Raw genomic sequence first — 13316 nt, forward strand, 5'->3', positions numbered from 1 at the left:
CATGTAACCGATGACCATCATGCATATGCAGAAGCATCTAGCATGTCAATGCTGTGTGAGGTTGTGATGCGGGTTTTCTCTCACCAGACGGCGTACCCTCTGATTGACAGCATCGACCCCCAGGGCTTTGTCATGTACCGCCTCTTCAGGGACGCCACACGTTACGTGGAGGGACATCACGTCAAGGTAAACAAATCATCAGGCTGACATTCCACCATGGCCAACCGTGTGTGTGTGTTGTGTACACAGTTTAATGTACACTGCATAAGCCTCCGATAACACAGCATTCTGTGAATTTAATGTTTTCCATATTTCTGAATTTAAACAAATGTCATGTTAGTGTATAAAAATCCATCATTTTTCAGACAAATGCCCTGTTTGTTGGATTTGCTTTAGTTTGGCTAGATCAGTGTATGCGCTTTCACTCTCTCTCACTCTTTCACTGTCTCCGTTTCTTTGTTGTTTAAGACGTGAGTTGAGTTTAAGACTCTGAGACGTTAGTGTGCTCCTTTTCAACCCCGCTCCTCTTGGGCCAAGCCCCCAGCCCAGATCCCCCGGTGCTCCCCTCTCCACTGTGACCCAGTCGGCACAATGGCGCCATACCCCCCGTGTCTCCGCTGCATAGCCGCCTTCTGCTCCAGCATTGATTCTCCTATGCTCCGACTCCATCCCTCTTTCTTTCTCTCGTCCTCGCTCCCTGACAATAGGGGGGTCCCCCCCCCCTTTCTGGGCCTCATTAACCTTATGCCTGCCTCTCTCCAACAGCCAGAGTCTGTCTCCATGCATGGCTGAAGTACAGCAGCGTTAACGACTTTGCTAACCTAAGTTAACCTAACTTGTCATCTGAGGGAACTTCTAACGCAATGCTTTTTAAGATGGCAACTGTTGCTTTACTCCTATCCAGCATCTATTAAATGGTTGTATATTACTGGCTGTATCAGACCATAACCTGGCTAGCCTACATCACCTTGTTTCAGTGGAGTACTTGTGTAATGCATGGGGAAACTAGATTGGCTTGGTAGTGAAAGTGGTTATCCTAGGTGGCCTAGCTGTTGTGATGTGTATGACTGGAGTGGTGGGTAGGTTTAAAGGTGTTCCTTTTCTATGTGATGATGCATGGACATGGGTCATTCATCGGGGTCAGTTCTTTCCATGTTAATCACTCACTACTAAAACTCGTATTCACTAACTACTAAAACTCGTATTCATCGGGAAACATGAAGAGTTGGTGAGGGTAACCTGCTACCCCCTGCTATACGGAACTTGAATGTATTTATCTGGAGATTTAGTCATCCTGATTCTAACGTTACGTAGAGGATCTTCTTCTCCTGTGTACTCACCTGAATTCACGTGCCTCCTGTCCTCATCCCCTTCCTTTGATGACCTTCTGCCCATCTCTGTCTCTCTTCACCCCCTCTCTCCTCCCCCTTCCTCTCCCCTCCTTCGCCTCCCATCTGGCCCTCTGAAGAGCAACAGGGAGGCAGAAAGAGAGTGAGGGAGCGAGAGAAAGGGAGGTCTGAATAGAGAGCCGAGTCCCCTGAGGCCCCAGGCGTCTGTCCAATGGTGAATTTCGATGGTGTTTTTTTCTCCCCCAAAAAAGTTTTCAAACAATGTGGAGCCACAGATGCGAGGTGCCAATAAAATCAGCGGGCTTATCTGACGACTCACATTATCGGCCGGTCTGTCTAATTAACTGTGATAGAACCAGGCTGCGGTAGAATCAGCCATTGATGTTGATGACAAGTTCAACTTTGAGGGAACCCTTGAAGACCGAGGGCAGTTAGTGGAGGGCACGACCTTCTGTCACAGGTGGACCAACTGGATGGAGTTGAACAAGACTGTTGAGTGCTCGCCTGCCCCGCCAAATTTGCGTTTCAGAGATCAGTTTTTTTTAAATGTATTTATTTTATTTTCAGTTCAAATTGTCGCTCCATTCTCCACGGGAGAGTCAGATTTAAGTTGTCATACTAGTGCACAGTGTGTTTTATCTGCACACCAAACATGTGGATAGGGGTGTGTCACCCTGTGAGAGGGTGTGTGGGGGTTGGACACATGCCTACTCTGGCTTACAGCCTGTTGCTTTGTTATGGGATCACAGAGCACGGCTGGCTGTGAAACCAGAGCCCTACAATGCCTTTAGAAAGTATTCATACCCCTTGACTTACTCCCAATGTTGTTTTACAGCCTGAATTCAAAATGTTTTAAAAAATAGCACTCATTTAAACACACTATCCCCATAATGACAAAGTGAAAACAAACATATTTTTAGAGGGGTTTTTTTGTGCTAATTTATTGAAGAATGTAATACAGAAATGTATACTACCGGTCAAAAGTTTTAGAACATCTACTCATTCAAGGGTTTTTATTTTATTTTACTATTTTCTACAATGTAGAATAATAGTGAAGATATCAAAACTATAAAAACACATATGGAATCATGTAGTAACCACAATATATTTTATCTTTGAGATTCTTCAAATAGCCACCCTTTTCCTTGACAGCTTGGCATTCTCTCAACCAGTGTTATGAGGTAGTCACCTGGAATGCATTTCAATTAACAGGTGTGCTTTTTTTTAAACTTCATTTTGTGGAATTTCTTTCCTTCGGGATCATTGTCCTTACCACGGGACGGTTGAGCTAACGTAGGCTAATGCGATTAGCATGAGGTTGTAAGTAACAAGAACATTTCCCAGGACATAGATATGTCTGATATTGGCAGAAAGCTTACATTCTTGTTAATCTAACTGCACTGTCCAATTTAGAGTAGCTATTACAGTGAAAGAATACCATGCTATTGCTTGAGGAGAGTGCACAATTTTGAACATGAAAAGTTATTAATAAACAAATTAGGCACATTTGGGCAGTCTTGACAAAAAAAAAAAAAACATAAATGCAAAGGTTCATTGGGTCAGTCTAAAACGTTGCACATACACTGATTCCATCTAGTGGCCAAAATCTAAATTGCACCTGGGCTGGAAAAATACATTATGGCCTTCTATTGCATTTCAAAGATGGTACAAAAAAAATACAAAAGAAAGGTTGTTTTTTCTTTGTATTATCTTTTACCAGATCTAGTGTGTGTTATTCTACTTAATTCCTTTCACATATCCATGAACTTCAAAGTGTTTCCTTTCAAATGGTACCAATAATATGCATATCCTTGCTTCAGGGCCTGAGCTATAGGCCGTTAGATTTGGGTATGTCATTTTAGGTGAAAATTGGGGGGGGAAAGGGGCTAATCCTTAAGAGGTGTTTTTATTAGGTTCAAACGTCACAACACAACTGATAATGCAAGGTAGGGGGTATACAGAATATAGCCCTATTTGGTAAAAGACCAAGTCCAAATTATGGCAAGAATAGCTCAAATAAGCAAAGAGAAACAGCAGTCAATCATTACTTTAAGACATGAAGGTCAGTCAATATAGGTTATTTCAAGAACTTTTAAAGTTTCTTCAAGTGCAGTCGCAAAACCCAAGCGCTATGGTGAAACTGGCTCTCATGAAGACCACAGGAATGGAAGACCCAGTTACCTCTGCTGCAGAGTATAAGTTCATTAGTTACCAGCCTCAGAAATTGCAGCCCAAATAAATACTTCAGAGTTCCAGTAACAGACACATCTCAACATCAACTGTTCAGAGGAGACTGTGAGTCCGGCCTTCAAAATCAAATCAAATCAAATGTATTTATATAGCCCTTCGTACATCAGCTGATATCTCAAAGTGCTGTACAGAAACCCAGCCTAAAACCCCAAACAGCAAGCAATGCAGGTGTAGAAGCACGGTGGCTAGGAAAAACTCCCTAGAAAGGCCAAAACCTAGGAAACCTAGAGAGGAACCTAGAGAGGAACCAGGCTATGTGGGGTGGCCAGTCCTCTTCTGGCTGTGCCGGGTGGAGAATATAACAGAACATGGCCAAGATGTTCAAATGTTCATAAATGACCAACATGGTCCAATAATAATAATAAGGCAGAACAGTTGAAACTGGAGCAGCAGCACGGTCCGGTGGACTGGGGACAGCAAGGAGTCATCATGTCAGGTAGTCCTGGGGCATGGTCCTAGGGCTCAGGTCCTCCGAGAGAGAAGGAGAGAATTAGAGAACACATGCTTAGATTCACACAGGACACCGAATAGGACAGGAGAAGTACTCCAGATATAACAAACTGACCCTAGCCCCCCGACACAAACTACTGCAGCATAAATACTGGAGGCTGAGACAGGAGGGGTCAGGAGACCCATGGTCTAATTGCTGCAAAGAAACCACTATTAAAGGACACCAATAAGAAGAGACCTACTTGGGCCAAGAAACACAAGCTATGGACACTAGACCGGTGGAAATTTGTCCTTTGGTCTGGTCCAAATGTGAGATTTTTGGTTCCAACCGCTATGTCTTTGTCAGACGTGGTGTGGGTGAACGGATGATCTGCGCATGTCCATTTCCCACCGTAAAGCATGGAGGAGGTGATGTTATAGTGTCAGCAGCAAAGCGCCCACACACTGTCTGTGATTTATTTTTGAATTCAAGGCACACTTAACCAGTATGGCTTCCGCAGCATTCTGCAGCGACACACCATCCCATCTGGTTTGGGCTTAGTGGGACTTTCATTTGTTTTTCAACAGGACAATGACCCAACACTCCTACAGGCTGTGTAAGGGCTATTTTACCAAGGAGAAAGATGGAGTGATGCATCAGATGACCTGGCCTAAACAATCACATTCTTGTTCTGAAGCCATTCCAGCGTTAATTTGGCTGTATGCTTGGGGTCATTGTCATGTTGGAACATAAATCTTTGCCCCAGTCTATGGTCGTTTGCAATCCAAAGCTGGTCCTCATCAAGGATTTACCTGTATTTGTCTCCATTTATTGTTCCCTCTATCCTTACCAGTCGCCCCGTACCTGGCGCTGAAAAGCATCCCCATAGCATGCGGATGCCACAACCATGCTTCACGGTAAGGAAAATGAGCTGTGTCTGGGTTTTCTCCAGACATGGCGCTTTGCGTTCAGGACATTTTTTGTGTTCTCAGACTACACTCTTTTGGCTTGTGATCTGTCTTTCACGTTCCTTTTTGCAAACTCCAGGTGTGTTGTCGTGCCTTTTTCTCAGGAGTGACTTCCGTCTGGTCACTCTCCCAGATGGTGAAGTGCTGTAGAGACTTGTCCTGGCAGGTTCTCTCATCTTGGCCAAGGAACTCTGTAGTTCTGTCAGAGTGGTCATTAGGTTCTTGGTCACCTCCCTGACCAAGGTCCTTCTTGCCCAGTTGCACAATTTGGTCAGACGGCCAGCTCTAGACAGAGTCTGGGTAGTTTGATTTTATTTATTTATTATTTCCCAATGATGGAGAACACTGCGCTCTTGGAAACTTTCAACACTCTAGAAGTTTTTTGTTTTTTTACCCTTCCCCAAATACAGTGGGGCAAAAAAGTATTTAGTCAGCCACCAATTGTGCATGTTCTCCCACTTAAAAAGATGAGACGGGCCTGTAATTTTAAGCATAGGTACACTTCAACTATGACAGACAAAATGAGAAACAAAATCCAGAAAATCACAGGATTTTTAATTAATTTATTTGCAAATTATGGTGGAAAATAAGTATTTGGTCACCTACAAACAAGCAAGATTTCTGGCTCTCACAGACCTGTAACTTCTTCTTTAAGAGGCTCCTCTGTCCTCCACTTGTTACCTGTATTAATGGCACCTGTTTTAACTTGTTATCAGTATAAAATACACCTGTCCACAACCTCACAGTCACACTCCAAACTCTACTATGGTCAAGACCAAAGAGCTGTCAAAGGACACCAGAAACAAAATTGTAGACCTGCGTCAGGCTGGGAAGACTGAATCTGCAATAGGTAAGCAGCTTGGTTTGAAGAAATCAACTGTGGGAGCAATTATTAGGAAATAGAAGACATACAAGACCACTGATAATCTCCCTTGATCTGGGGCTCCGCGCAAGATTTCACCCCGTGGGGTCAAAATGATCACAAGAACGGTGAGCAAAAATCCCAGAAGGGGGGACCTAGTGAATGACCTGCAGAGAGCTGGGACCAAGGTAACAAAGCCTACCATCAGCAAGGGCATTGAAGATGAAACGTGGCTGGGTCTTTCAGCTTGACAATGATCCCAAACACACCGCCCGGGCAACGAAGGAATGGCTTCGTAAGAAGCATTTCACAGTCCTGGAGTGGCCTAGCCCGTCTCCAGATCTCAACCCCATAGAAAATCTTTGGAGGGAGTTGAAAGTCCATATTGCCCAGCAACAGCCCCAAAACATCACTGCTCTAGAGGAGATCTGCATGGAGGAATGGGCCAAAATACCAGCAACAGTGTGTGAAAACCTTGTGAAGACTTACAGAAAACGTTTGACCTCTGTCATTGCCAACAAAGGGTATATAACAAAGTATTGAGATAAACTTTTGTTATTGACCAAATACTTATTTTCCACCATAATTTGCAAATAAATTCATTAAAAATCCTAAGTGATTTTCTGGATTTTTTTTTCTCCTCATTTTGTCTGTCATAGTTGAAGTGTACCTATGATGAAAATTACAGGCCTCATTTATTTAAGTGGGAGAACTTGCACAATTGGCTGACTAAATACTTTTTTGCCCCACTGTATATGCCTCATCACAATTCTTTCTCTGAAATCCACAGACAGTTCCTTCTACTTCATGGTCTAGTTTCTGCTCTGACATACATTGCCATTGTTATTTTAACTTAATATAATACATCAATAAAATCAATTTAGCCTCAAATAAATAATGAAAAATGTTCCATTTGGTTTAAATAATGCAAAAACAAAGTGTTGGAGAAGAAAGTAAAAGTGCAATATGTGCTATGTAAGAAAGCTCACGTTCCTTGTTCAGAACATGAGAACATATGAAAGCTGGTGGTTTCTTTTAACATGAGTCTTCAATATTCCCAGGTAAAAAGTTTTAGGTTGTAGTTATAGGAATTACAGGACTATTTCCTTCTATACCATTTGTATTTCATTAACCTTTGACTATTGGATGTTCTTATAGGCACTTTAGTATTGCCAGTGTAGCAGTATAGCTTCAGTCCCTCTCCTCGCTCCTCCCTGGGCATGAACCAGCAACACAACGACAACAGCCACCATCGAAGCAGTGTTACCCATGCAGAGCAAGGGGAACAACTACTAGAAGGCTCCGAGCAAGTGACGTTTGAAACGCTATTAGCGCACGCTAACTAGCTAGCCATTTCACTTCGGTTACACCAGCCTCATCTCTGGAGTTGATAGGCTTGAATTCATAAACAGCGCAATGCTTGACGCACAATGAAGAGCTGCTGGTAAAACGCAAAGAAAGTGCTGTTTGAATGAATGTTTACGTGCCTGCTTCTGCCTACCACCGCTCAGTCAGATACTTAGATACTTGTATGCTCAGTCAGATTATATGCAACGCAGGACACGCTAGATAATATCTAGTAATATCATCAAGCATGTGTAGTTAACTAGTGATTGTTTTTATAAGATAAGTTAATGCTAGCTAAACTTACCTTGGCTTACTGCATTCTCGTAACAGGCAGTCTCCTTGTGGAGTGCAACGAGAGAGAGGCAGGTCATTATTGCATTTGACTAGTTAACTAGAAGGTTGCAAGATTGGATCCCCCGAGCTGACAAGGTGAAAATCTGTCGTTCTGCCCCTGAACGAGGCAGTTAACCCACTGTTCGTTCCTAGGGAGTCATTGAAAATAAGAATTTGTTCTTAATTAACTGACTTGCCTAGTTTAATAAAGGTATAAAAAAATATCTATAAGAAAAATTATCGGCGCCCAAAAATACCGATCTCCGGTTGTCATAACTTGAAATCAGCCCTAATTAATCGTCCATTCCGATTAATCGGTCGACCTCGAATCCACACACATTCTCTTGGGGATTGGGCCCCGTCTCAGAAAGAAGGTAGATGCCGATTTTCTTTATTTGGGTTCCTAAACCTCTAGAGACACACACACACACTGCGGGCGCCTCCCACTGCTCTGCCAGGCTAGTCAGCAGCACCTCAGGGGTATCCAGAATACCTCAGTGAGATGGAGAGCGTTCCTCTCCATCTGCTCCCCAGGTCCACCACTGAGACTGACTTCACAGGGCATGCCAGCAGAAGTGGGTGTGTTCTCCCCTCTACAAATGGGTGTACAGTGCATTTGGAAAGTATTCAGACCCCTTGACTTTTTCCAAATTTTTGGTATGTTACAGCCTCATTCTAAAATGGATTAAATTGTTTATTTCCCTCATCAGACTACACACTACCCCCATAATGACAAAGCAAAAACAGGTTTTTAAAGAGTTGACATTTACATAAGTATTCAGACCTTTTACTACCGTAATTGCTGGACTATTAAGCGTACCTGAATATAAACCGCACCCACTGAATTATTAAAAAAGATGTATTTTGTACATAAATAAGCCGCACATGTCTATAAGCCGCAGGTGCCTAGAAACAAATTAACTTTACACAGCCTTTTAAATGAAACACGGCTTGAAACAAAAATAAATAGGCTTTAACGAAACACGGTTTGTAACAAAAATTAAAACAGTAGCCTACCAAGCCTCCTCCTGTGCACTGAAACCACTGAAGTCATCTCCTACGGTGTCGGAGTTGAATAGCCTCAGAATTGCTTCATCCGATGTTGGATCGTTTTCATTGTCGCTCTCGTCACTTTCATCCGGAGGCAAATACCCCGCTGAGCTCATGCTGCCCCTTCAACACGCAGCAGTCCAGCCTTTCGAAACCCGTTGATGATAGTGGATTTTTTGACAATGCTCCACGCTGTCAGGACCCACTGGCAGACTTGACCATAAGTTGCTCTTCGCATGCGGCCCGTTTTAGTGAAGGATTTCTCCCCACTTGTCATCCAAGCCTCCCACTGAACACTGAGCGCCACCTTAAATGCACAATTTACACTGATGTCGAGTGGCTGCAAATACTTTGGGCCATCTGCTTTTCTTCCCTCTGAAAGGTTTGTTGTCTTTTTGCACTGAGTCAGTTCCTCACGCTGCTGTTTACAAAGTCTTATAATCGACTCATTAAGGCCAAGCTCCCATGCAGCAGCTCTATTTCCTTTTCCAACAGCCAGATCGATCGCCTTCAACTTGAAAGCTGCATCATATGCATTTCTCCGTGTCTTTGCCATGATGAGGGTGACAAAATTACTACCGTAATCAGAATGATGGGAAGTTTGAGCGCACTCGATTTACGTCACATAATGTGACGGTGCTCAGTTTTTTGGCGGTGGCATGAATCTTGCGAAAGCGGGAAAAATCCATAAATTAGCCGCGTCATTGTATAAACCGCGAGGTTCAAAGTGTGGGAATAAAGTAGCGGCTTATAGTCCGGAAATTACGGTATGTGCTTTGTTGAAGTACCTTTGGCAGAGATTACAGCCTCCAGTCTATTTGGGGAGTTTCTCCCATTCTTCTCTGCAGATCCTCAATTTCTGTCAGGTTGAATGAGGAGTGTTGCTACACAGTTATTTTCAGGTCTCCCAGAGATGTTCGATTGAGTTCAAGTCCGAGCTTTGGCTGGGTGACTCAAGGACATTCGGAGACTTGTCCCGACGCCACTGCTGGGTTGTCTTGGCTGTGTGCTTATGGTCGTTGTCCTGTTGTAAGTTGAACCTTCGCCCCAGTCCGAGATCCTGAGCACTCTTCATCAAGGATCTCTCTGTACTTTGCTCTGTTCATCTTTCCCTCGATCCTGACTATTCTCCCAGTCCCTGCTGCTGAATAACATCCCCACAGCATAATGCTTCCACTGCCATGCTTCATCGTAGGGATAGTGCCAGGTTTCCTCCAGACGTGATGCTTGGCATTCAGGCCAAAGAGTGAAATCTTGGATTCATCAGACCAGAGAATCTTGTTTATGGTCTGAGTCCTTTAGGTGCCTTTTGGCAAACTCCAACGGGCTGTCATGCTTTTTACTGAGGAGTGGTTTCCGTCTGGCCTGATTTGGTAGAGTATTGCAAAGATGGTTGTCCTTCTGGAAGGTTCTCCCATCTCTACAGAGGAACTCTAGAGCTCTGTCAGTGACCATCGGGTTCTTGGTCACCTCTCTGACCAAGGCCCTTCTCCCCTGATTGCTCAGTTTGGCCAGGCGGCCAACTCTATGAAGAGTCTCGGTGGTTCCAAACTTCTTCCATTCAAGAATGATGGAGGCCACAATGTTCTTTGGGACCTTCAATGCTGTAGAAATATATTGTTACCCTTCCCCAGAACTGTGCCTCGACACCATCCTGTCTCGGAGCTCTATGGACAATTCCTTCAACCTCATGGCTTTGTTTTTGCTCTGACATGCACTGTCTGCCTTTCCAAATCCTGTCCAATCAATTGAATTTATCACCAGTGGACTCCAATTTGTAGAAACATTTCAAGTACAATAAATGGAAACGGGATACACCTGAGCTCAATTTCGAGTATCAACGGTCTAAATGCTTATGTAAATAAGGTATTTCTGTTTATTTTTAATACGTTTGCAAATATGTCTAAACCTGTTTCACTTTGTTGTTATTGTGTGTAGATTGAAGGGGAAGAAATGTTATAATACATTTTAGAATAAGGCTGTAACGTAACACATTTTGGGGGGGAAAAGTCAAGGCTCCTGAAAACTTTCCAAATGCTCTGCATTATCTTTTTTCATAAATATACAGTATATGCAAATATTACATTCATTGATTAAAAAAAAGATGTTTGCAAGCCATTTGTGTATTTCTTCCAATTGTCACAATTACAATTTTTAAACAATGAAAGGGATAATTTAATTTTTAAATCAAATCAAATGTATTTGTCACATACACATGGTTAGCAGATGTTAATGCGCGTGTAGCGAAATGCTTGTGCTTCTAGTTCCGACAATGCCGTAATAACCAACGAGTAATCTAACCTAACAATTTCAAAACTACTACCTTATACACACAAGTGTAAAGGGATAAAGAATATGTACATAAAGATATATGAATGAGTGATGGTACAGAACGGCATAGATGGTATCGAGTACAGTATATACATATGAGATGAGTAATGTAGGGTATGTAAACAAAGTGGCTAGTGATACATGTATTACATAAAGATGCAGTAGATGATATAGAGTACAGTATATACATATGAGATGAGTAATGTAAACATTATATTAAGTAGCATTGTTTAAAGTGGCTAGTGATATATTTTACATCAATTTTCATCCATTCCCATTGTTAAATTGGCTGGAGTTGAGTCAGTGTGTTGGCAGCAGCCACTCAATGTTAGTGGTGGCTGTTTAACAGTCTGATGGCCTTGAGATAGAAGCTGTTTTTCAGTCTCTCGGTCCCTGCTTTGATGCACCTGTACTGACCTCGCCTTCTGGATGATAGCGGGGTGAACAGGCAGTGGCTCGGGTGGTTGTTGTCCTTGATGATCTTTATTGCCTTCCTGTGACATCTGGTGGTGTAGGTGTCCTGGAGGTCAGGTAGTTTGCTCCCGGTGAAATCGAAACTTTAGATAAATTCCTCTTCAGAGTGTCTTGTAACTCAACTCTTCCACCCCCTGTAGGACGTGTCGTGTCTGAACCGGGACACCTCCAAGGTGATAGTGGTGGACTGTAAGAGGGAAGCCTTCAGCCTGCAGCCTTTCAACGGCATGGCTCTGACGAAATGGGACGGCAACTCAGAGGACCGAACACTCTACGACCTAGCTCATTTTCTCAAGAGTAAGTGTGTGTGTGTGCACGCAGTGGCGTGTGTGTCGACAAACCTGTTCCTTCCCAGACACCCTATTCACTCGTGTTTCTCTCTGGCAGCCATTGCTCTCAGTGGAGTGGATGACGTCCGCTCTGTCCTGGAGAACTATGCACTGGAAGATGACCCTGTAGAGGCCTTCAAACGCAGACAAGCGCAGCTAGCACAGGTACAGTCTAAACAAACCCAATGTATAGGAGCAATGGAGGACGACTCACAAATACATTAACATTATTAACATAAGAGAAGTGTCCTCATCCTCAACAAACATGACATTTTCTGTAGGAAAAACGTTTTCACTGTTGATAGCTTGATGCCCTTTCTCCAACTGTTTTGCAAGCGCTTTGGCGCAATAGTCCATTGTTCCGATGTAAATGTAGATACTGTTTGTGTGTGGGGATAGGAGGAGGAGCAGAGGTTGGCAGAGCTGACCAAGCAGAAGAAGCAGGGCATGTCCTTTGGCTCCATTGCCGGAAGGTTCTGGCGTTCCAAACAAGAGTGAGTGGCCCTCTCACTCGCACCCACCAATCGCAGCACACCCCTCCACAGTGTCAGGCCAAAAGGATGGCGGGCCACAGTCACTCGGTGGGGTGGGCGGCGGGTGTCTCTGGACACGTGGGGGAGGAAACAACAAGGAGGAGAGGCCATCCAATCAGCTGGACTTTTGACTGTCGCAAGCATGTCTTTGGGGGGGGGGGCAAGGCTCCAAAAGAACATCCTGGTACCTCTGTCGCCAGCGACATCACTTCCTGGATCTCAGATGCTCTGGTGTGAGTGGTTAGACATTATTGATTGAACCATTTCAGTCCACATTAGTTCATCAACTTCTACCCACCAGCCGGTCATACAGGGAACAGACCAGAGAACAGTGCTCTTATCTGCAACTTCCATGTACTTGGATTTGGTGCTCTGGGAGTTTGATCAGCTTTGAACAACAGTGAATTATTGGTTTTGCTTTGTGCATATCTAAGACTGAGCTGGTCAGGGTAAAGGATATTAATGTTGCACTCTGAGACTCTCTAAGCTTCTCTCCACCAATGAGAAGTCATGCCTTGGACAGGTACTGCCGATGCCAACGGGACTGTGTGCAACAGAGGCTTGAGCTTGTGCTGTAGGAATGAGAGGGAGATGCATTTTCAGCAAATCAAGCCAAGCCAAGGCAAGCCATGTGAAATTGGGCTGATGCCAGACACTGAGTGAAAATGGAACGACACGTCTGAATATATGCTTGTTGAATGTTCTATTAGATTCAGTTTGTGATCCATTCACAAAGTCCCAAATTAAATAAAATAATAATAAATCTAGCATCTTGTGTGATTTGGCACAAACGAACATGTCATGTGAACTACGTCAGTCAGGTGTTTTCATGGCAATGTGTTGAATATCCTCTAAATACCCTGGAATCTATACTGAACAAAAATATAAACACAACATGTAAAGTGTTGGTTTCATGAGCTGAAATAAAAGATCCAAGAAATGTTCCATACGCACAAAAAGCTTTTCTCTCAAATGTTGTGCACAAATTTGTTTACATCCCTGTTAGTGAGCAGTTATCCTTTGCCAAGATAATTTTACATTTAACATTTAAGTCATTTAG

General features: G+C 43.4%; 1 protein-coding gene across 1 annotated transcript in view; it reads left to right on the plus strand.

Moving 5' to 3' along the window:
• The window catches only part of LOC115141569 (mitochondrial import inner membrane translocase subunit TIM50-like), a 31813-nt gene extending 18612 nt beyond the window's left edge, over positions 1 to 13201 (plus strand). Inside the window, exons 8-11 of the mRNA XM_029680563.2 lie at positions 88 to 186; positions 11535 to 11691; positions 11782 to 11888; positions 12123 to 13201. Coding sequence (XP_029536423.1) covers positions 88 to 186; positions 11535 to 11691; positions 11782 to 11888; positions 12123 to 12221 — 462 coding nt within the window. The 3' untranslated portion in view covers positions 12222 to 13201. The remainder of the gene's footprint in view (positions 1 to 87; positions 187 to 11534; positions 11692 to 11781; positions 11889 to 12122) is intronic.
• The last annotated feature ends 115 nt before the right edge of the window (positions 13202 to 13316 follow it).

This window comes from Oncorhynchus nerka, linkage group LG14 (genome assembly GCF_034236695.1).
Source record: "Oncorhynchus nerka isolate Pitt River linkage group LG14, Oner_Uvic_2.0, whole genome shotgun sequence".
Classification (NCBI taxonomy): domain Eukaryota; kingdom Metazoa; phylum Chordata; class Actinopteri; order Salmoniformes; family Salmonidae; genus Oncorhynchus; species Oncorhynchus nerka.